General features: G+C 39.9%; 1 protein-coding gene across 1 annotated transcript in view; it reads right to left on the reverse strand.

Annotated features, from left to right (window-relative positions):
- Positions 1–1,163: 1,163 nt before the first annotated feature.
- Positions 1,164–25,933, reverse strand: part of LOC126299089 (glutamate receptor-interacting protein 1) — a 538,481-nt gene continuing 513,711 nt past the window's right edge. The window contains exons 18-19 of the mRNA XM_049990762.1: positions 2,817–2,939; positions 1,164–1,840 (exon numbers count right to left, since the gene is read on the reverse strand). Coding sequence (XP_049846719.1) covers positions 1,772–1,840; positions 2,817–2,939 — 192 coding nt within the window. The 3' untranslated portion in view covers positions 1,164–1,771. The remainder of the gene's footprint in view (positions 1,841–2,816; positions 2,940–25,933) is intronic.

Below are 25,933 nucleotides of genomic sequence, written 5' to 3' on the forward strand. Positions count from 1 at the left end.
AGCACAAGGAGGATGTTCTTGTAGACACAGTTAAGTGAAGAGTCGAACTTCAGTTCAAGTAACTGTCCATTTCACATTCTTTCATGGTTTCTGTGTTAATGTTATTAAGAAGACAACTGAAATCAGAATTTAGGTGAACCTCACTAACCAAGCTGAATGGGAGAACTGTAGTATGCATGGAAGGTGGTTCTAGAAGCCACTATGATGAGAAAATTGTAACTGTGAGAAATCTGTAACTGTTGTGGCTATGGGTACGAGACAAAGTATGATGGCTATTTGAATTTTGATACTAGTCAATCAGCATGTGAAAACTCAGCACTAGCCAGTGAAGAGCCATTAGGAACTTCCAAAGCACCTGTAAATAGTGACATGTTTGATAATATCAGCTTTTCCTTTATGGACAGAGAAAGAAATCTTAGTGTTCAAGAATGAGTACCTCAATTGAGTTTACACGATTAGAAAAGTGATAATATTTAAAAGCAATTATAAATCACAAAAGTTCCTGTTTGCCAGTAATATATAACTTGCATGTATGTTTTACTAAAAGAAGACAGGAGCTGTTACTAAATATCAAATTAATTAGATGTGAAGAACTTGCATTATACAATTGTTTAATTACACAATTCTGATGAGGCAAAAAAGCTTCTAGCAACTAATTAAAGTGTATAAATGGGTAATTAAGAATTTTGTTTGATAAGAACATAGACTCATATTAAATGCAGTTCTGAATAGTACCCTACTTATTGATACATACAGTTCAATCATCTCATCAAGTTTATCATTTATGCCATTTTGGTCAGAGGATCAACTGTGTCCATTTACTTAAAAATGGGAGTCACCCCTACATCACAACAGAAATGTGCGCACATTTTACTATGTTTATATTTGTGGAGAGCAACAGCAGTTTACCAAATTTTTTACCTTTCAGTTTTGTGGGCTCTAAAACAGAATTTAAATTAATGATGGGTTAATTTCCATGAAAGATTGTTATCATATTTTTTGTGAATCTGACAAATCCAAGAAAAAAACTGCATTTAAAACAATGGAGCTGTCAGTAAGATATCCAGAGGTAACAAAAATTTAGCACATGTGAAACAATGAACAACTTATAGTAATATTCATTGTAGAATTTTAAACTGAAAAGTATTTAATGAAACTAAAGATTAAGCAAAATTTTTTATTATCTTCTTACAATGTCAACTGTATAGAGAGTATGTATTACTATTGCCTATATTGGTGTGGAATGTTGTCATGAGAGCAATAGACGTTTTCATCAAGAATACACTGTCAGGAGGAACTATTTGTGAATTTTGCAATCTTAGCTTGTGATTAACATTCAACTGACTGTCCTTCAGTTCAGCTGATTAGAGTCATGGATGTTCCTCGGCAAGAACCAAAACTATCTGCATCAACTGATTTAAGAAACAGCAGAAAGTCTGGTAACTAAAACATCCACATTTTACTAGTATGTGTTTGTCTTCTGTGAAGCCAGCTTTGACTTATCCATTTAGTTTATCAACACTGAATTAGGTTCCTGTCCTTTAACCATTTCCTATATCAACAAGAATGAATAACATGTAGAAAGTTATTAATGCCATTTGTTGTAAAGCCAATTGACACATTACTTTAATTCACTGTTTTAGTTTATCATAACTGCTGCATGTGCGATAGATAGTGGTGACAATGTCTTATAACTCTTCTTAGGCTTTTATCATTGGTGGTCATTCACAACATTTCTCATAATCACTGTTCTTAATTGTTTTGCACTGCTTCAAAGTGTTTTGGTTATTGTCTCAAGGGATTTCATTGCTTCAGCATCTTGTTGTGCCCACTGCAGCACCTGTAACAGCAAATTACATCCAGTGTAAGAACAACATAAAAAATTGGCTCCCTGAAGTAACTGAAACAAACATTAAAGCAAAATGAACTAATATTTTGAAAACAACCAGACATAAGATCTGTTAAGAACATGTTTTATGCCGTGTTATACAAACACAACACAACCAAGGCAAAAGCACCCCATGCACAAAGATACGAGATGGTGCAAGTGCCAGAGAGATTCGCCACTTGCGCGAGTTCCATCTGCACCACGGGCGGCACTGAGGGTGAAGATATCGACCTTGTCTCGGCCAGTTGCCAGCCGAGTACAATCCACCAATGACCCGTCAACAGCAGACAGAAATTTACTCGGAAGATATAAGAGCAGCTCTCGCCCACTTGGTAATAGATCATCATCCAGGGCTGACTTAGACAAAGAACGTCGCTTAGTGAGTTCATAGAACTGAATAGACAATTGCTGTAAATTGCATTTGCTATTAACTGTACAATTTCCCTATGATTATTTGCACTTAGCCATTGAAGGCCTTTTATGTGTTATATTACAAGTAGTGTTGCAGACTTCTTATTAGTCAAGACACAAAGATAAGTAAACCTTTTCACTCATTTGTGTGACTTGGTTACTAATCTGTTGGAGTGCTATAGAACCTTAGTTCTCCTATCCTGTTACCTGGCCCTGGGGCATAGCTATGTAATAGTGGGAGGGAGAAATTGTATTAGCAGTGTACTGCACCAGAAGCCATTTCATGATCTCACAAACTCAGCCTCCACAGCAGTAGTGATGAGGCCTTTACAAAACTGACGATGAGGGTTTACAAAATTTTATAGTCATTAAAACAGTTATTAAAAACTGACTGGGTCTTTCTGTGACATGCATTTAACTCACTTGAAGCTAGAACAAAAAATTAGTGGAAAGCACTAAATTGGCCTAAGACTCTTTTATTCTTAACTGTTTGAGCAATGGTGTTCCAGACACTTACCTTGTTCTCTGTTTGTGGAGTGCTGACAGCTCTAGCAACTGTTAGTTCAAGTTTTTCTCCTGCTGATGCAATAAGAGGTACAGTTAAACAGCAATCAAAGTCATTGGTCTGTGTATTATTTACCTGCAACAGAGTTTGAAATCATTAAGTATTCTTTGAGTCAAAGTTGCATTAATTGTATAAGTATCGACAGATTTCTTATCAGTAAGTTCAATCATGCTTTGTGAATACAAATGGGAATCTTTGATGAGAAGATGGTGTTCTTTTCATGAGGAAATCTAGAGAAGTACCATTTGAGGCTGATTGCAGAATGATTCTACTCCTGCCACTGTACATTTCACGTGAGGACCATGAAGATAATATGAGAGAAATGAGGGCTTATAGCAGGCCTATAGACAAATGTCTTTCCCTCAGTTTGATTACAAGTGGAACAGGAGAGGAAGTGATAAGTAGTGGTATGTGGTACCCTCCACCATACTCTACATGGTGGCTCATGGAGTATGTATGTAGATGTAGGTGTAGATTCAGATGACTGGGAACCAAGGACTGCTGATGAATGTCACTACCCTAGATGATTTGTTGGTGGGTATGGTGGTGACGTGAGCAGAGGTCCCATTCTCCCCTCAATCTGAGAGGGTGAGATTTCAGTTCACATGGAAGGAAAATGATTAACTGTCTAGTAGTCTTCTGAAGATCAATAAGAGAGGTAAAAGGAAAAGTGCGAAGAGGTGTTTAAGTCTGACTACTACCTCTCTAAGATCAAGGTGAATTTCATCCTTATCAAGGTGGCTCAGGTAAGCAAAAATAATTTCTGCAGGTGTGAAATGTCAAAACTGAAGATAAATGACAATATTTCGAAATTATAACAATAACAAGTGATACTTGTAGCCAAGAAATAAACTGATGTTACGTCTGACAATCCAGAAGTAGCTAGTACTAGAACCTTACCCACTACGAAATGTAAACACTGATGGTGGAGTGATGAATGTAAACAAGCATTCACTTGCAGAGTAAATGCCTGGGAAAAGTGGAACTTTATGATGAAACAGGGATACTTTGGCACATTTCATAAAACTGTAAAGGATACCACCAATGCATTTCAGCAAACTGAATGATTGTATGTGAAACAGCATATGAAACAGACTGACGGTGACTTCCATAAAACTGTGTGTGAGATTTTTTTACCAGACTTTCAAGACCAACCTGAAATGGTGTCAGGTCCACAGCATGTATTTTACAGAGGAAAATGAAAACCTAGGTCTAGATAGCAAAAAGAACTGTACCAATTTGGCTTAGTGTTTTGATAGATTACTTAACTATGATGCACCCTTAAGCCAAGCATCTCAGAAACTACAAATTCACATACATCAAAATAATTAACAGATTGTTAGCAGCCTAAAAAGTAATAAAGCAGGTATAGAAGACCTGATAGTTACAGGAAATCTAAATATTGTGAACAAAGGTCATATACACATGACAGTTAACTCTTTAAGGTGTTTGAAGGTCTGGTAAGATAGCATCTAAATGGCAGTCAGTACTGATCTGTACACTACACAAAGAAAGAGATATGAAAAATGTAAATAATTCATTCATGCATCATCTTCTTTAGATGCTGTCAAGAAGGAGGACCTACTCTCAGTGTTTCATTTAATGTTTAAACATTACTGTCTACTTGTGATACCTGTAGATCACTTTTGCTTGTATGAAATTCCATAATATGTCTTTGTGAATTAATACACTCCCGGAAATGGAAAAAAGAACACATTGACACTGGTGTGTCAGACCCACCATACTTGCTCCGGACACTGCGAGAGGGCTGTACAAGCAATGATCACACGCACGGCACAGCGGCCACACCAGGAACTGCGGTGTTGGCTGTCGAATGGCGCTAGCTGCGCAGTATTTGTGCACCGCCGCCGTCAGTGTCAGCCAGTTTGCCGTGGCATACGGAGCTCCATCGCAGTCTTTAACACTGGTAGCATGCCGCGACAGCGGGGATGTGAACCGTATGTGCAGTTGACGGACTTTGAATGAGGGCGTATAGTGGGCATGCGCGAGGCCGGGTGGACGTACCGCCGAATTGATCAACACGTGGGGCGTGAGCTCTCCACAGTACATCGATGTTGTCGCCAGTGGTCGGCGGAAGGTGCACGTGCCCGTCGACCTGGGACCGGACCTCAGCGACGCACGGATGCACGCCAAGACCGTAGGATCCTACGCAGTGCCATAGGGGACCGCACCGCCACTTCCCAGCAAATTAGGGACACTGTTGCTCCTGGGGTATCGGTGAGGACCATTCTCAACCATCTCCATGAAGTTGGGCTACGGTCCCGCACACTGTTAGGCCGTCTTCCGCTCACGCCCCAACATCGTGCAGCCCGCCTCCAGTGGTGTCGCGACAGGCGTGAATGGTGGGACAAATGGAGACGTGTCGTCTTCAGCGATGAGAGTCGCTTCTGCCTTGGTGCCAATGATGGTCGTATGCGTATTTGGCGCCGTGCAGGTGAGCGCCACAATCAGGACTGCATACGACCGAGGCACACAGGGCCAACACCTGGCTTCATGGTGTGGGGAGCGATCTCCTACACTGCCCGTACACCTCTGGTGATCGTCGAGGGGACACTGAATAGTGCACGGTACATCCAAACCGTCATCGAACCCATCGTTCTACCATTCCTAGACCGGCAAGGGAACTTGCTGTTCCAACAGGACAATGCACGTCCGCATGTATCCCGTGCCACCCAACGTGCTCTAGAAGGTGTAAGTCAACTACCCTGGCCAGCAAGATCTCCGGATCTGTCCCCCATTGAGCATGTTTGGGACTGGATGAAGCGTCGTCTCATGCGGTCTGCATGTCCAGCACGAACGCTGGTCCAACTGAGGCGCCAGGTGGAAATGGCATGGCAAGCCATTCCACAGGACTACATCCAGCATCTCTACGATCGTCTCCATGGGAGAATAGCAGCCTGCATTGCTGCGAAAGGTGGATATACACTGTACTAGTGCCGACATTGTGCATGCTCTGTTGCCTGTGTCTATGTGCCTGTGGTTCTGTCAGTGTGATCATGTGATGTATCTGACCCCAGGAATGTGGCAATAAAGTTTCCCCTTCCTGGGACAATGAATTCACGGTGTTCTTATTTCAATTTCCAGGAGTGTAGTTAAATTGTTTGCTGTGGACTAATTGTAGACATTCCCAGTTATCATCTAGCTGTGTCTACTAAGGTTGAATTTGGACGCTTGACTAGAATACTTGCATCAATGTTTGAACCATCTTTTAAAGTCAATGTAATTGGGTGAGTAATTTTACACAGAGATGTACACAACTGAATAATGTAGGTGTAGAAATGTGGAATAACTCCATTAACTATAATTTCACTCATTAGATACCCATTTCTTTCCTCTTGTAGAGGTGTAGATATACCACATTTACTTAGGATATACCGAGCGAGGTGGCGCAGTGGTTAGCACACTGGACTCGCATTCGGGAGGACGACGGTTCAATCCCGTCTCCGGCCATCCTGATTTAGGTTTTCCGTGATTTCCCTAAATCGTTTCAGGCAAATGCCGGGATGGTTCCTTTGAAAGGGCACGGCCGATTTCCTTCCCAATCCTTCCCTAACCCGAGCTTGCGCTCCGTCTCTAATGACCTCGTTGTCGACGGGACGTTAACCACTACCCACCACCACCACCACCACTTAGGATATCAAAATTCTTATCTATGTGACGTTTCATTAAAATTATTTGTTCACTAAATCATTTGAAATGTGCTGATTTGGTTAATCATAAAAAACTTCTTTTAAGAGAAATCTGTAATTTATAATGTTCAGAAACAATGCACTCATGAGCTAATGATTGTTTATTTCCAATAAGACACAGCTCATTTGAAAGCTACAATTTCACTATTTAAAGTAAACAGTTTACTTTTTCTGAGAAGAATGGAAAAATTATTTGTAATTAAAGTTTCCATCCACCAGAAAAGACTTGAGTTATTTTTACCTTTAAGCATGTTTAATTTGAAGAACTGGTGTCATGATTTTGTTGCCCTAATTGTTCTGAGCTGGGAAACATATTTAGTTACCATAATACTGTGTTAATTAAGAAATTAAGCAAAATATAAAAATTATGAACCAGAGAATTTTCCATGAATAGAAGGTATATATGCTGTTAATAAAAATTTCATCTGATTTTGTTAATTTTACAGTTACCTTACACACAGATCAGTCCATTGACATCTCTATGTCAAGGTGAGTGCCCAAGAGTTAGCATGTGAACACCTCTGTGTAAAAGTACTGATCCAGTTACACTTATGCAAATAAGTATGTGCAAATATTAACATGACAGTCACTACAAGTCATAATGTGTAGTTATATTTTTTGTTGGAACCAATGTTCTTTGTTAATATTCATGAAGTTACACACACATATATGAATTGCATCAACCAGTCTCAATTTGGTATTTATGTTTTTAACTTAGCCTTGTTAAATATTTATGACTTTTCTGACTACAAGAAACTTAATAATGAACACAATACTTTATTACTTCAAGTATTTAGTACACTAAAAACACTTGCCACAATGTGACTGCTGTACTAGGCCTAGTCACATTGACTGAAGTATCAGACTGTGCTCGAGGATGGTCAGGCCTGACTCTATAAGCCATCGACCAACCAGTACAGTATGAAAAGGCTGTGTGCTTATCTGAGAGCAGGAGGCCTCTGCTGGTGCTGGCATCCTGGGACTTCTGTATTGCACCATACAGCTGCATGCCCAGATTGCAGCTGTGGAAATTTAGGTGGGTCACTACAGCCCTTCTCCTTTGGAGGCAGAGCAGCACTGATTGCCTGGGCCAGGAGTGAATGGCCACAATGGGGAAATGGTGCCCATGACCATGGAGGCCTTGAAAGCATGAAGGAAGAGCAACTCCTGGTTGGTGGAGCCTTTGGAATATGGGCAAATGTGAACAGCAAGAAGAGTGCCCCAACACCTCCCCTGTGGGAGCATGAGATGACAGGACCAGCAATGGAAAATCTGAGCTGGGATCTATGGTGAATTCCAGCAGCATTGTGGAAGGTGGAAGTGACTCTGCCATAGGTTGAGGCCATGCAGGAGATATTGAACCAGCAAGGGGTATGTACACTGGCACCGGAGCAGCAGCTGGAATCTATGATGTTGAAGGTTCATCGGGCAGCACTGATAAGAGTGGAACTGAGGTAGGAATTCCAGTGTTTGGGGGCACCTAGTGACTGGGGCATCAGTGAAGGCATTGGCATGGCCTGGATGGGTGGGTGGATGCTCACCCGGACTTGGACCTGATTTTGATGACTCCAGACCTCCGTGTACCCATTTACAGAGTGTGGACACGGTGGCTGTTCTGTCACATGATGGTTGCCAGTAGCTAGCAGGAGCACCAACCAAAACTATGATCCCTGTTGGTAAGCGCAGTTCAGGGGAACATGATGGCGGGTGGATGGAGGAGGTGGAGCAGCATCCATGGCTGGTGGCTGTGGAGGAGCTCAGCAGGGCTACTGGAATCAATAGGAGTTGTCCAGTAGGCCTTCAGAAAAAAACAGGAATACCTCTTTGGTGGGAAAGTCTGCAGATATTTCTTCATCTGTTGGGATCCATGTGCTCAGCCTTCTTCTTAGATTGAGTGAACATGGAAAATGTCTGACCACACACAGAAATCACAAAGTGCCAGGAAAATAAAATGAGGTCCATTGTCAGAAACAAGCGTAACTAGGAGACCTTCCACAGAAAAAGTTTTTGAAAGAGCCTGATTAGTAAGCTTGGCTGTGGCTGAGGAGCACCAGACCATGTATGGAAAATGCAAAAATGCGTCAATGACAATCAGCCAAAACACAGAAAGAAACTGAACTGCAAAATGCATATGGAGGCATTCCCAAGGCTGGGTCATTGGGGTCCATGGGAAAAACGGTGCCTTGAGAGCCGCCTGCTGACTAGTGCACTGGGGACAGCAGCCAACAAATTCTCCAGCTCCTGTTCAATGCCAGGCCATTACACGTATCTGCCAGCCAAGGGTTTGGTGTGGTAAACATCTCAGTGACCCTTATGCAATGGTTGTAAGATCTCCCACTGCAAACTCCTGGGAATGACAACCCTGGGGGTTGCATCATCTGTGGAGAGGAGGAGGACCCTGTCCAAGGCCAAGAGACAATGGCCCAAGACAAAATAATTACAAAGCAGATTAGAAGCACAACCCAGGGCATGAGGTGACCAACTCTGCAGGATGAGGTGGACAAGCTGCTTGAGGACAGGATCAAACACTGTGGTCCTGGCGACCCGGGTACTAGTGACTGGAAAGCCATCTACCACATGGCAGGAGACAACGTCTAAGTGGAAACACATAAGGCCATGGGGAAAATGCTGCCTTGAGAGCCACCTGCTGACTAGTGCCCTGGTGGGGCACAAATCGATGTCATAGTGGTATTTGGAGAGGAACAATGCCCACCACTGCAACTTGTGGGCCGCCTTATCAGGGACCCAACCAGACAGACTGAATAATGAAACTAATGGCTTATGGTCCATAATGAGTTGGAATTTAGTGCAATATAAGAATATGTGACTGCATACACAATAACAAAAGCTTCCTTCTTTGCCTAAGAGTAATGGTCCTGTACTGGATTGAGAGCTTTGGATCCAAATGCCACTGGCTGCTCTGAGCGCCTGCAATACAATGGGCAAAGACAGCCCCCATGCCATACTGCGAGGTGCCTGTAGCAAAAACCGATGGTTTGCTAGAATCAAAAGTATTCAGACACAACTCTGACCTGAGGCAGGCTTTCAGCATGGAAATGGTGTGGTCACAAAATGGAGACCACACAAGCAAAGCACCCTCATGGAACAGAAGGTGGAGAGGGTCCACAATGGTAGATGCCCTGAGAATGAACTGATGGTAATAAGCAATTTTTGCTATGAAAGCCTGCAATTTATGCAACAAGAAGTCATGCAGCAGGTCAGTGATGCCTGCAGCCAGACATGCCAGGGGTTGGACAGCCTGCCATATGCTTTAGAAATATCAAGCTTGGAGAAGAATTGACCCCTGCTACACATGTAAGCAGCTCTTCTACACACGGAAATGGGTATGTATCAACCATGGGCTGTGAATTCATGGTGATCTTAAAATTACCACAAAGCTGCAGTTTCATCACGATAACAAGGGGAGAGGCCCACTCACTACAGGAAATGGGAACCACAATCCAACTCTGCCTTGTCTTGGGTGCAGAGGGCTACTGTAATCTGCTGAGCATGAAAAAATCTAGGAAAAGCTGACTGCCTCAAGGTTATGTGGACTTTAAAATCTGTTGTGCACCATAGGCCTTCCACAAAAATATCCTGAATTCAGAGCACAGAAATTCCAGTGATTGATAGGGGATATTGGTAGATACCACCTGTATTGAGTCCATGACTGAAAAGCCGAAGGCCTGAAAGGCATCAAACATGGAAAGGTTTTCTCAACTAGCATTGTGAACAACAATAAAGGTAATAGGCAAAGTTACTGACCTATAGGTACCATCAGCTGTAAACTGACCAAGCAAAGCAAGGGGATTTGCTGTCTACCATATCCCCACAACCACCTGTTTAGTGGTGACAGCAGTGGAGAACCAAGGTCTGAATATGTTTGGGCATTAAACAGGGAAACTGCCATGCTGGTGGCCAACTGCAGGTGCAGCTGTCATGAGAGAACCAAGACCTCGGGGGGAGGGGGGGGGGGGACTTGTTGGACACCTGATCAGGAACCAGTCCTGATGATAACACTTTCAGATATCCATATCCATGTCCTCTGGTTCTGCATTCTGTGCCACTGATTGGCAGACTACCACAATGTGGCCTTTATTCTGGCACTTATGACAGATGGCCCAAATGCCAGGGACACACTGATCTATCATGATACACACAACAGCGACAGGGAGTGGCATTTGGAATGCTCTTTGCATATTGCATGGAAGCTGCTGGATCTGCTGGCTTGCACCACCACTATATTGTCCTCCTCAGACACAGTGGACACAGCTGTGCCACCCTGCACTGCAGTGAAATTGCACCATGCTTCCATCTGCCAACCAGTGGCATGTGTGACCTCGTAAAACTGGACAATGCACAACACCTCACTGAGTGAAGGGTTTTATAATTAGAAGGCCCATTGTAGGCATGATAAGACTGATAGATCTGTTTCTTGCTTTGGTAGTGTGGCCAAAACCTGAGTGCGGTGGTGATAATAGGAAGAGACCAATGAGCATAAACTGCCAAAAGACAACAAAGAAGGTTCCTGTAATGGGCAAACTGCCACAATAGAGAGGAGAAATCAAGGACAAAAACAGTGTATGACATATATCTGTATCTATCATGTAGAAATGTTGCCATAGGTAGCATTTGTATGCTTTCCAATCTTCCACTGCCTCATCCAGTGATGGCAGTGGAGGAGGAAACAAAGCTGAAGGTGAACAGGGAGAGAGAAACATCAGCAGAGCCTGGTGCAGGACAGTAAGAAGTTCTGTCTGCTGTTGCACCAATGTTTGAAGCAGAGCTTCCATGTCATAACAAGGAAAACGTCACAACTGAAAGCATAAATCAACTGCACAATGTAACACATGAAAAATAACACTACTCATCACTTCTGTGGTCTAACTGCAAATATTGCTCTGTCAAATATTTGACAGAGGAAAAACACTTGGCACAGAGCGGCTGCCCTTACTAGTCCTAGTCACATCGGCTGAAGTAAACATCAGACTGTGCACAAGGCTGGCTGAGCCGGACTCTGTAAGCCACTGGTTATATATTGAATCACACATCTGAAATGTTATCTGTATGGTAAAAAGTTTAGAGTAATAACAGAGGAAGAATTTGGAGTGGATGATATGTCAAGAAAACTGATACAACTGACTTTCACAATCACTCTGTCAAAATTAAAATTCATGAATTACATCTCAGAAGCATTTGAGGTCAAGACTGGTCATGAACTTTTCCACTGTTCTTTACAAAATTACATCTGAGAATGGAGAAAGATACTGCAGCAAGAAGAACAGGGTAATCAACTCATATGAAACCCATATGTGCTTTGCCTGTGTAACAGAGTGTTAACAATGAGTTTATTCACCTTCAAACATGTTACATGGTTTTGGTGTAAACATTTACATATAAAGCCAAGAGACATGAGGTACATAAAATTTCATGATATTTACATCAGTGACACATTGTTACATATAATCTGAAGATTATATGTGTAGGAAACTTTTGACTAACCATTTGTCCCAACTTAGTATAGCAGTAATTAGTCAGAACTTTATGTCATTTAAGTGAGCCCTCATACTCTTTTTATGGAGTAGTATGCTTTCTTCTTTGACCACTCTTCAAAAACAATTTTAAATATACTGTAGGGAATGGAATGGGTAGCTTTTGAAAGTCTACTGAAAAATCTGGGGCCTGCCAGTAACTTTAAAAGCCTTTGGGAGAGTCACAATCCCATTATAATGCACTTTCATGTCTCGAATCTTCATATGAACACATAATTGTAGCCAGATATATGAACATCAATTTTTTAACCAATAATCCTTTTGCTCACACTTTATACTGATTCGACTTGGGTCCACTCATACAGCTGAATCTCATATGTTTATCGATATTTTTGAAACTGAATCTCCAAATAGAGTTCACACAGATTGAATATCTACTTCTGGCTTGTCTGCTCATGATGTAATATTCATGACAGTTTCAATACAATGCCCAAAGAAAAAACTGCAAGTGGCAACTTTTACAGATTTTAAGTGTATGAATATATCAGAACTTACACCCGATGCCTACGATATGTTCACTGAGAGCTTTAATAATTTATATGATAAACACGCTTTTCTTCAAACAGTAATAGTAAGAAGAAAGCCTGCACCATGGCATACAGAGCACGCAGACACTTTATGAGTGTCAGTGATGCAGCACACAGGCCACACAAATGGCACCCAACCTCTGATAACCATTACACCTAGAAGCAATTACTTAACTGAGCTAGTCAGTCTGTGAAGGATACAAAACTAAGGTATACTAACTCGCAAACTGAAGATTTTCACAGACCCACCATCTTGTGAAAAAATCACTGAGGTCTACAAAGAGGCAAATCTAAATCTACAACTGAACCACTGTTTCCTTTTGAGGATCTAAATGATTGTTTTGCCATGGAAAATGTTTACTTTACAAATGCATAAGGTCACAAATCATAGATTCCCTTCAACTATCAGTGGTTGCTATGAATGAGATTTCTTTCTGCACCCAATAAGTCCTGACATAGACTGGATGTTCATTGTGTGTATTTGTCTGCCAGCTAGAGGAAATGATACCATAACAGTGGAAATGATCAGTATTCTTGTTGATCCTCTACTGTCCAAAATAATGGACATTTTCAATTATTCTGTGACTTCCAGCAACCTCCCAGTATCCTGGAAGCAGGAATTCATAAAGCCATTACCCACGAAGGAATACACCACATGACCTTCTGACCACAGGCCCATTTGCATTCTACTAGCATTATTCAAGGCTTTAGAATACATAGTCCATGAACAGCTTACCAATTATTTAACATCAGTTAATGTTTTATATGAATTCCAGTTGGGTTTCTGGCAAAATCACAGCACGATGACTGGTCTTATACAAGTGAATGATAAACCAAAACAAGCTATGGACAAACTCCAGGTGAATATTATGTGCTTTTTGGATTTGACACCGATCGTTTCCACATTCTGCTTGCTAAACTCACAAATCAAATTTTTTCTTCTAGTGCTGTACAATGATTCCACTCATACCTGACATCCTGTCAGCAGTGTGTAACAATTGAAACTAAAAGGTTGCAATGGACAGATGTAGTACCAGGGGTCCCACAAAGATTATTATTGTGCTCATCACTTTTCCCATTATATGTTAATGATTTGTTGACTATTCTCACATATTGTAAATATCACTTATATGCTGGCAGCCTTCAGTTATACCCATGTGCAAGTCCAAAACATTTGTGCACAGCCATCCAGCATGTACATGCTGGTCTACTTGCCTTATCTGAGTGGGCACAAAGTATATGTTTGAAACTTAACCCATATAAATTGCCAGAAATCTTAGACACTCACAAAAGACTTATTATCACACAGTTCAGAGAATCTCTTCCACCCTTAATCCTAAATGGCACAGAAGTAACCTCTTCTTTTTCTGCAAAGAAATTGTACTTAATTCTAGACAATAATGTAGACTGGACTAAAAACCTACACTATGTGATCAAAAGTATCTGGACACATGGCTGAAAATGACTAAGAAGTTCAAGGTGCCCTCCATTGGTAATGCTGGAATTCAATATGGTGTAGGTCCACCCTAAGCCTTGATGATAGCTTCCACTCACAGGCATATGTTCAATTAGGTGCTGGAAGGTTTCTTGGGGAATGGCAGCCCATTCTTCATGGAGTGCTGCACTGAGGAGAGGTATTGATATCAGTCAGTGAGGCCTGGTGCGAAGTCAGCGTTCCAAAACACCCCAAAGGTGTTCTATAGGATTCAGGTCAGGAATCTGTGCGGACCTGTCCATTAGAGGGATTTTATTCTCATGTAACCACTCTGCCATGGACCATGCATTATGAACAGGTGCTCAGTCATGCTGAAAGATGCACTCACCATCCCCAAATTTCTATTCAACATTGGGCTGCAAGAAGGTGCTTAAAACATTAATGTAGGCCTGTACTGTGATAGTGCCACATAAAACAACAAGGGGTGCAAGCCCCCTCCATGAAAAACATGACCACTCCATAACATCACCGCCTTCGAATTTTACTCTTTGCACTACACATGCTGGCAGATGACAGTCACCGGGCATTCCCCATACCCGCACCCTGCTATTGGATTGCCACATTGTGTACCATGGTTCATCTTTCCACACAACATTTTTCAACTGTTCATTTGTCCAATGTTTACACTTCTTACATCAACCGAGGCATAGTTTGGCATTTACCCGCATGATGTGTGGCATACGAGCAGCCGCTCGACCATGAAATCCATGTTTTCTCACCTTCCACCTAACAGTCATCGTACTTGCAGTGGATCCTGAAGCAGTTTGGAATTCCTGTGTGACAGTCTAGATACATGTCTGCCTATTATACATTATGACCCTCTTCAACTGTCGGCGGTCTCTGTCAGTCAACAGGTGAATTCGGCTTGTATGCTTTTGTGCTGTACATGTCCCTTACTGTTTCCAGTTCACTATCACATTGGAAACAGTGGACCTAGGAATGTTTAGGAGTGTGGAAATCTCATGTACAGATGCATGACACAAGTGGCACCCAATCACCTGAGCGCGTTCGATGTCCGTGAGTTCCATGGAGTGCCCCATTCTGCTCTCTCACGATGTCTCATAACTAATGAGGTCACTGATATGGAGTACCTGGCAATAGGTGTCAGCACAGTGCACCTAATATGAAAAATGCACGTTTTAGGGGGTGTCCAGATACTTTTGATCATGTAGTGTAACTGCAGTCTGTGAGAAGGTGTCAGTATCATTTCATTCACTACAGAAATATAGGAAAGTGTTTCCTTTCAAGCTTAAGAGGAAGCTCATAGACTCACAAATACTCTCTATACTTGACTATGGTAATGGTATTCTCAGAAGACTTTAATATGAAAGCTAATGCAGGCTAGAACTGGGGATGAATGCTTGTGTTCGACACATCTGTAATGTATGCTATTTTGATCATGTCACTTCTGCCTGTGAATAATTATCATGGCTGTTTGCCAATAAGCATAGAGAATGTCATACTCTGTATCTGTTCTATTTTCTTCTCAATCATGGCACTCACTCTTATTTAACTTCAGCTCTAACACTACATTTTTTCAATGCAATAGAGTAGTATGCAACTGCAATGAATTTTTGAAAGATTTTGTGATGCCTTCAGCTGACATTCTCTTTATTTCATGTAAGGTTGTACAGTTTTGGCCTTATGCCATATTCAAGTATTTAAAACAGAGGAATTTTACATTGGATACATTACTACTGACACTGTTTTTCTGAACAGCATAGCAGAAATACTAATTCTCAACAAAGTAAAATCCTATCTGTACTATCACATAACTATGTCATGTTCTCTAAATCATTTTCTGTATCAGGACCTAAACTTTGGAACAATATTCCTAAAAAAAATCAGAGCAATTAAAATCCTTCCAAACTTTAAAAGACAGTTCATTGCCCATGTTTTACCACAATAACCGCGCTCTCATATACATGTCTGCAGCTCACTCTCATGAGTCTCCTCCTCCCCACAACTTTTCCCTCCACCATGTTGGCAGAGTCCTTTATTTAAATTCTGTGCTTTCTAACAGCCACTGCCACTGTCATTTTAATCTTCTCATCTTTCTTTACCTCTTCCACTTATATAATACTAAACATGTATTCAAATGTGCTAAACTAATCTAAATCATTCTTCAAGCCCTTTGCTCTTATTATCTTTATTGTTATTAGTCTCAAGTACTATTGTCATTATTATTATTATTGTTATTGGCAATTATTGTTATGATTATTAATGTAAATTACACTGAAAAGCGAAAGAAACTAGTAACCTGTCTAATATCATGTAGGGACACCGTGAGCATGCAGAAGTGCCACAATGTGTCATGAAATGGACTGGACTAATGTCTGAAGTAATGCTGGAGGAATTGACACCATGAATCCTGCAGGGCTTTTCGTAAGCTCATAAGAGTATGATGGGGTGGAGATCTCTGCTGAACAGCACGCTGCAAGCCATCCCAGATATACTCAATAATGTCCATGTCTGGGGAGTTTGGTAGCCAGTGGGAAATGTTTAAAGTCAGAATAGTGTTCCTGGAGACACTCTGTAGCAATTCTGGATATGTGGGGTGTCCTGTTGTCCTGCTGGAATTTTCCAAGTCTGTCGGAATGCACAATGGACATGAATGGATGCAGCTGATCAGACAGGATGCTTATGTACATGTCACCTGTCAGAGTTGTATCTAGACATATCAGGGGTCCTGCAGCTGCATATGCCCAACGCAATTACAGAGCCTCCTCCAGCTTGAAAAGTCCTCCGCTGACATGCAGGGTCCAGGGATACATGAGGTTGTCTCCGTACCTGTACGTGTCCATCCGCTTGATACAATTTGAAACAAGATTCGTCTGACCAGGCAATATGTTTCCAGTCATCAACAGTCCAGTATCCATGTTGATGGGCCCAGGTGAGGTGTAATGCTTTGTGACCTGCAATCATCAATAGTAGATGACTGGGCCTTCGACTTCAAAAGCCCATATTGATAATGTTTCCTTCAATGGTTCACATGCTGACACTCGTTGATTGCCCAGCATTGAAATCTGCAGCAACTTGCAGAAAGATTGCACTTCTGTCGCACTGAATGATTCTCTTCTGTCATATTTGGTCACGTTCTTGCAGGATCTTTTTCTGGCCACAGGAATGTCAGAGATTTGATGTTTTACCAGATTCCTGGTATTCGTGGTATGCTTATGAAATGGTCATATGGGAAAATCCCTACTTCATTGTTACCTTGGAAATGGTGCATCCTATTCCTTGTAAACTGACTATAACATCACATTCAAACTCATTTAAATCTTGATAACCTGCCATTGTAGCAGCAGTAACTGATCTAACAACTGTGTTAGACCGTTGTTGTCTTACATTGACAATGCTGACCACAGCGTCATATTCTGCCTGTTTACATTTCTCTGTATTTGAATACATATGCCTATACCAGTTTCTTTGGTGCTTCACTGTTTTATTAATGTTATTATTATTATTATTATTATTATTATTATTATTATTATTGCTGTGAATGTTTTGTGATTTTTTGGTATGTATTGTTCCCAGTCAGATGTACAAGAGGACCTTATGGCCCTAATCTGGTCAAGCTAAATAAGCAATAAAGAAATAGTAACCTACATATTCGTATGGTTGGTTCTCCATGAAAGTGAAGAAGTACCATACCAGTCACAACCCAGCATTAGCTGGATAAAGGGCACAAGAAAGAAAGGAAGTTTGTGTACATGTAGCAGTGTAATGACAAAATTTTTGTAAATGTGTTTCCCTATTTCTTGATAATTTAATTTGTTGTTCTTGCTGAATAATTATTCACCATGAGTAAAATGGGGTTGTCTTGCCACAGAATGTTTTATTCTGGGGTATTATGTGATAGATGCTGTAGCTTCTTTCCCCTTAGGTCAACTGTAGTGACGTATGTATTTGAGAAGTAAATGGGGTTCTTCAGTGGATGCAGAATATGCAATAAGATAATATGTTGATGAAACAGAAAGAGAAAACTGCTGCCTTTTAGCCTGAATTAAGTGAGACTAGAAAGATCTAGACAGGTAAATGCTGGAGAAGAGTAATCAGAGGTGTGCAGTGGTGACAGGCTTCTGACAGCTTTGTGGTAAATGTGAAAATAAGTTTGAGCTGTTTCTTCAGCTAAGAATGGATGTTCCTCAAGAAGATATAGGTGTAGACAGGACACAACAAACTTTCATGAAGCAACTAAAAATGAAGAATGTGGGAAAGTCAGTAAAGATGCAGGAAATTTTGCTAGCTAGTTCTCATGCTAGATACATGGGCCAACTGTTGCAGGACAATCAGAAATAGGATCAGAATATCGAGTCACATTTTTTCTAACCCTAGTACTTGTCTCGGCAGGATGACAGAGAATTTAGAATCCGTTTTTAAGGATTTCACTAAAGAGGATATCATAGTTACAGTTGGTGGGCAAGGCAATAGTATTGACAGAGAACCTGAGTACAATGTAAAGTGTTAACCAAAACAGCATCAATATCTTTACATACTAGTGATCAATTTGTATCTGTTCTAAGATGCCATTTGAGCTCTTCTATCAGTGGAGTTAACTTAGTTTTGGAACAGTTGCTTATGTTGAATTAAGTGTCTCACATTGGTGTGGTTCCTGTTGATTTTACCAGTAGATGGAATTATGCTGGAAATAGCATTTCTATCAACAGAGTAGGAAAGGATAAACTGAGTGGACTGACAGCAGAAAACCTAAGAGCATGGGGAAGGCATTCTATTGAGTGGTAAAATACCATTGGTTACTTGTGACAGAGCAGCACCAGTTTTAGGGATGGGAGAACAGAAGGAAACCAAATTTTAAGTGAGGTTAGAATTTAAACAAACATTCAGTTTCAGAAAGAAACTAAACTGCATAATTCTAGCAAACTTCATCAGTACAAATAGCTTTTATTTAAAAGTTCTCAGCAATTACCACAAATATATTTTCATCCAGTTGTATCACAATTGGTGTGAAATTTGAGCTACTATTATTATAAATTGTAGTTTACTAGCTGCATAACATATATAATCTAAATCATTTGATCCTGGTACAGGAGACATGTCAAAATTGTAGCAAGATTTCACAATCATAATAATTTTGTTATACTTTATTACCCCTTGATCAAATTATCATTTATCCTCCAGTACTGTATAGTAACATTTCTCCTGCAGTATCTGCTGTAGTCTTGGTTTTAGAATCTCTGGCTTCATATTAAATATGTTTTTGCCCATTAACTTGTTATATGTTGTTATTATCATATACTGTGGTGTCCAATATACTGTGAAGTTCATGAGTATTATTTCAATTGATACATGAATAACATAAAATTCTCTTTATTTTCTGTGTGGTTAATATCCAGGGACTGTGGGATAAAATTGATGAATTACTTACCTGCATTGATGAACTTAGTTCCAATGATGAACTTAATTTCAACTGTAAACTTCCCTACTATGGTAGACAACTGATCGAAAACAGGTTTTGGTAATATCTTATAGAAAGTTCTAGTGAACATAATTATATTACAAAACCAACAGTTAATGGCCTCTCAGACCATGACATGCAGTTCCCTATGCTAAATGTTACTACTGACTAGCATACAAAATCTACTACATCTGAGTTCAGGATGGTAGTCAGCAAGCCAAAAATTGATTTTAGGGAACTCCTCAAAGACACAAACTGGAATGACATATAGAATCCTCATGTCATATATGATAAATAAAATAAAAGTTTTACTAGTTGTGATGACATATCAGCAAATTTAATTAAAGAGTATTTAGTCAGTCATTTGTCACTGGAACATTTCTCCATTAGCTGAAACATGTTAAAGTTAATCCTCTATATAAGAAAAGAGGTGAAGAAATGCCAACAAACTTCCATTTAGTTTTACTTTTACTAATATTCTCTAAATTCTAGAAATGATAATATACAAGGATGATTTTTAAATGTCTGATGACAAATAATGTTTTGTCAAAGTTACAGTCTGGATGTCTACAGGGTTCCAATATTGTGAAGGTTATTTACATATGCAGCAAAAATGTATCATATTTAATTAATTAGATCATAAATTAAAGGCTACTTGTATTTTTTGTGATTTGTGTAAGGCATTTATGTGTAAATCACTATATCCTTTTAAGTAATTAGAATATTATGGTGTAAGAAGAAACGCTGCAAAATAGTTTAGATAGTATATTTTTGACGGGAAACAGAGGCTGTCAACAGGAAAGCATTTTGTATTAAACTATCAGTTTTCACTATATCAAAACTAATGTCATGTGATATCAAATGATGTTTCATCTCAGAGTCCATATGTTTTCTTGTGTATATTAATGACCTTTCATTAACATTACCAGATGCCAAATTTGTTTTGTTTTCAGATGATACAAATGTTTCCATAAATATCAAATCAAGCATAATTTTACCAAAATTGATTAATAAAATTTCCATGGAATAAATGATTTCTAGTCCCTATTTTGTCACTAAACTTTGGGAAGAGACGTTATATACTACTCAGAACATATTAAGTTTCCTCTCAGTATATGTATAAAATATGATGGAAGTGGTTGACAATGTTAACATCTTGCGATTACTAATTGATAAAAAATTCAGTTTGGAGAACTGCTGAAGTTCCTAAACAAATCTGCATTTACCATATGAACACTGCCAGACATAAGCAATTTTAAAATAAAGAAGGTTACATACTTGGCTTTCTACCATTCCATATAATAGCATCATTTTTGAAGTAACCCATTAAGCCAAGCTAAAGTTTTTGGAATTGAAAGGCATGTAATATGAATTATTTGTGGTATGAACTCAAGAACATCCTGCAGATTTCTAGTAAATGAAATGGGGTTATTAACTACTGATTCTCCACATATGTATATTTCTCATAAGTGATATATCTCCTTTCAAAACCAACAGCTCAGAACAATGAATCAATAATAGAAATAAGAATTATGTCCATAAATGTTTAAATTCAGGTACTGTAGTCCAGAAAGGCATCTATTATTAAGTAACACAATTGTAGTAACTTACCAGCAGCCATAAAAAAGTTAAACTAATAAAAACATTCAATGTAAGTGGAGCCTGAAAACTTATTTGTTCTCAACTCCTTCCATAAATCTGTTAGTAGAAAACACTGAAGTGTAAATCATCAGTAATATCATGTAACAAGAGTGTTACATGCAATATGAGGAACATTATTGGAATATTCCATCTGTACAGGAATACTGACATATTAAAAACAGAAACACACTGTATTAAGGTTCCACAACTGTTGTGGAATGTTAATAGTGCATGTTTAAGTTTTTAATAAAATCTGATTTCTGCATATCTTTGGTGATGTAATGTATTTAATGTAAATAATTATTACATACAACTTTCTATTTGATGATGTATGGCACAATAACCTAATGATAACCATAGGTTCCACATAGTATTGTAAAACTGTGTGTCTTGTGACAAGTTTGCCATTACCACTTGAATGGAAATAAATTTAAGATTATTTTATGTATTCCACATCCTTAAAGACCATTGGATTCAGAACCTGTGGAAAGGGTATTAGCATCTCTCCTTTTTTGTTGTAAATATTAATTATGTATGTTCACGTTTTGTGACAAATTTACATCACTAATGATCTCCTCACTATGGATCATATAGCATGTAACATAGCAACAACAGCATCTGCGCCAGGACAATGTAATGCTGCTTGCATGTGTCTGGGTCTATGAGAATCTAAACGTTTAATACAACAGTGATCAATCTGATAACGTGTCTGTGAAGAATATATGCTGTAAATTTGTGCATTATGTTATTCCTGTTAACCCCTAATGCATAATATGCACCTCACAAAAGAAAGTGAGTCACTTGTAATAAGGATTAGAAAAAGTCTGTTGGTCTGGCAAATTATAGTTTTCAGTCACCTCCATTAATGGGTATGAGTGTGTTTCATATCAATTCCTGGAACACCCAATGTTTGTATAAATAGCAGAACTCTCCATCCAGGAGTGCAGTTCTGACCTGTCTGTACATTGTAATTCATAATAAACATGCTTTCAGTGCTAATTGTTGTACTTCATTGACAACGTGTTTTTGGATTTGGACTTGACAGTGGTTACAACATGACATTGTTTGATGGATATGCTGGGTATACTCAAAACACCTTCATCACCATGGCTTCATCAGGCAATGTAAACACTGGCGCTTGCAACAAAAACCAGAATACAAGCAGTACATCATTTCCAAAGTCCATATATTCAGGAAACCAATAGATTCTGAAACAGAAAGCACTTCAGCTACACATCAGGTATCCATGATGTGACCTGTTCTGAAAATGTGTACTTTTACTTGGATGGCACAGCCCAGCAGTGGTCTGAGATCAACAAAGAGAAGCTCAATAGCTAGGATACATTCTAAGTCAAACTGAAGAACACATTTGGTGACAATCGTCAGCAAGTCCGTTTAGCAGAACAATTGAAGAACATGACATGGGGAAATAACACTGTCACTCATACTGAATGTTTTGGTCCTATGTCACATTGCGAATTCAAACATGACAGAAGCTGACAAAATCACACACACTATGAAATGAGTTACAGAAGACATGTAAAAGTTCTTTTGATAAATGATGTCATAAAAACCGAAGCATTCATCAAGTATAAAGAAAATGCAATTGGAAAGAGCTCGCTAAAAGAAACATGACTGGCTCCTGAATATTGTCCCAATGGCAGCTCTGGAAGAACACCATGACCTCACCTCTCTCAAACACCAGCTAGTAATAGAAGAGATACAGCAGTTTATAGGAGCATCAAGTGTCATACCAAATAAGCAAAACCTATTAGCCATGAATGTTGATCTCAGCCATGAAAAGAAACCCTATCAATGAAGCTACAATTAACTGCTCCACCAGATATAATGTCCCACAAAAGGACAGACATTTAGAGGTCATCATGCCAATATGTTTTCACTATGGATACCCTGAACACATACACTGCTGCAAAGGAAGGAGATGAGTGTGCAATGACTATTACACTGCATGATATCAATCAACACAACAGTCTTATTGATTCCAGACAACTGCAGATGATTGTAGTTGACCTATGGGACAAAGCCCATCACTGAATCCTGGAAAAGGTCACTCCCCAATGTGCTTTAGCTGTTCCCATCCCCATACAGATGTACCAGCCACTTGCCTAGCTATCACAATCAGGGAAACTAAGTGAGGAGACCAACATGGAAGTACGGCCACAACAGATGGGAATTCTCCATGAGCAACAACCACAAAGATATCAGGAAACCTCATTGATGTCATCCTCAGCAGCCACCATGTTCAGGTGGTAAACTCAGGGCCTTCCATTCCAATTATGTCAAATGCTTTTCAGCACCAGCTATGGAATAATTACGATATTATGAGAAGGTGAGACTGCTACTCACCATATGGTGGAAATGGTGAGTCACACACACACACACACACACACACACACACACACACACACCTTTTCATAATAATGTCATTTTCCATCCTGGATATTCTATTGGGTGATTCCACCCACAGAATACTATGTTCTGTGACATAAAACCCACTGTGCTGAAACTCAAATTGAAAATGTGTCCATACAACAAGAAAATGTATGTCAGGAATAACTATCAATGACAGAACACAGTCTTTTAAATAAGTCATTTTAACAGAATATTATTCTTGGATGGGACTTTTTGTAGACATCAAGGAGTCATAGACTGTGGAACATTAGAGCTTCAGATTCATGGAGTTATTCCAACAAGCACACATTACAAAGGTTGTTCCTGCTGGTGTTTTGCCATTGAAGATGTTATCCCACCATCATCAATGAGATAAGATCCAGTTTTCAATTGAGAGGCTGAAATGTGAGATGAACTACTCAACAACTAAGAAAGACGCCTTCCAGTTGTTTGGGCTATCAACAAGTTGCAGCAGTATGTATTTGTAAAACCATGGATCACCGTTATCTATGATGGCTGAGTAGCCTAGAGGATCCATTGGGTTGACTGGTGAGATGGGCACTGAGGTTTCAGCAGTATGACATCACAGTGGTATACTAGTATGGACACAAACAGAAGGACACTGACTGCTTTTCAAAGAATCCTTTGGTGGAACATAGTAGTGTAGATGAAATCTCAATCATCACTTCATTAAATGACATTGCTGCTAAAGAGAGGCAAAGTCCAGCATTGCTAAAAACCAAAGAACCCTTGAAGGAGGAACTAACAGAATGAGAATTACAATTAATGAACACAACATTGTACAAGAGGAACTATAATCCATTATGGTGGGAATAGCTGCTTGTCATCCCAGCTCATTTTCAACGAGCTATTCTGAAGTCTCACCATTACACACCAATGTCTAGTCACCTGGGATTCATGAAGACTCTAGACGAATCACAAACAAATATCACTGGCTAGGTCTCTACTGACCTGTTAGACACTATGTGAGCCACCATAAGTACTGCCAGTGATGGAAACATGTGCCAAAATTACCTCTTGAGGCATCAGGCATCAATTCTGCCTGCAGCAGCACCATTCCACCAAACTGGAATCAGTCTCTTGGGGATGTTCCTGAAATTAACAAATGGGAATTGATGGATAATAGTCTGCACTTACTACCACACTCACTATGCTGTTGCCAAAGCTGTGCTGGCTACCAAAGCTCTGGAAGCTGGAAGGTTACTTGTACCATATGTCATTCTGAAGCATGGAGCACACTGTATGATGATCTCTGATTGTGGAAAAGTTTTCCAGTTGATACTACTATCACAGGTAATTTCACTACGTGACATCACATGAAGGGTGACAACTGCTTACTATCCACAGACGAATGGGCTCACAGAACCCCTTAATAAGATGTTGGCGTATATGCTCTCATTGTACCTTGAATTAGAACACTGAAACTGGGATACATCACTGCTTGTCATGAGACTCACATGTAACACAGTGAAGCAAGAGACTGCAGGCTTCACACTATTCTTTTGGCTCCACAATTGTGATGCCAAAATGACAAATGGTACACTGTTCCCATTGCAACTGGATGATACTCAGGATGACTATGTGAAGCACCTCATTACCAGGATTAAAGAAAGAAGACAGCTGGCTTGCATACGGATGTTGGATGACTAGGAGAAGGACAGACAGTGCTATAATGCAAAGCATCAGCCAGTGAGATACAAATTGGGAGACTTGGTATGAATTTCTATGTCAGTGCAGAAAATGGGACTATTGGAAAAGTTACTGAAGCCCTACTTTGAGCCATATTGTATTGTTCATAATTTTTTGGATATCACATCTGAAGTTGAGGATTATGACGATTTACCAGAAAGAAAAAAGAGAACTGTGTCATCCAAGTCCTACATATGAAGCCCTACTACAGTACTGAAGTTGAGATAAATGGTGGAGGCTTCTTGTTCTAGGAGACTGAAAGACCTGCTATTGACCATCCTGAAGTTCTGACACATTTCAAACACATCATAGTGAAGAGCAAGTGATAACATAGTAGAACATGAGGAAGTGCCAATGCTGCCTTACAGTGCAGCACTGGTGAGATCTAGGTGTAGGATGCTGTAGTCAGCTCCAACTAGTCCATCTACAACAGTGCATCATTGTTTCTCCAAGAGAGTGAGCTATGTCGTAAGGAGTACTGCACGCAGGAGTTCCCATCACTGGCTGGCAGGCCATGGGTTGCTATTTCAGACCTGATCACCAGCAATTATTTGTTGTTTAGTATTTACCATTTCTAGAATATTTGATGTTTGTATAAACAAC

Source organism: Schistocerca gregaria, chromosome X, assembly GCF_023897955.1.
Source record: "Schistocerca gregaria isolate iqSchGreg1 chromosome X, iqSchGreg1.2, whole genome shotgun sequence".
Classification (NCBI taxonomy): Eukaryota; Metazoa; Arthropoda; class Insecta; order Orthoptera; family Acrididae; genus Schistocerca; species Schistocerca gregaria.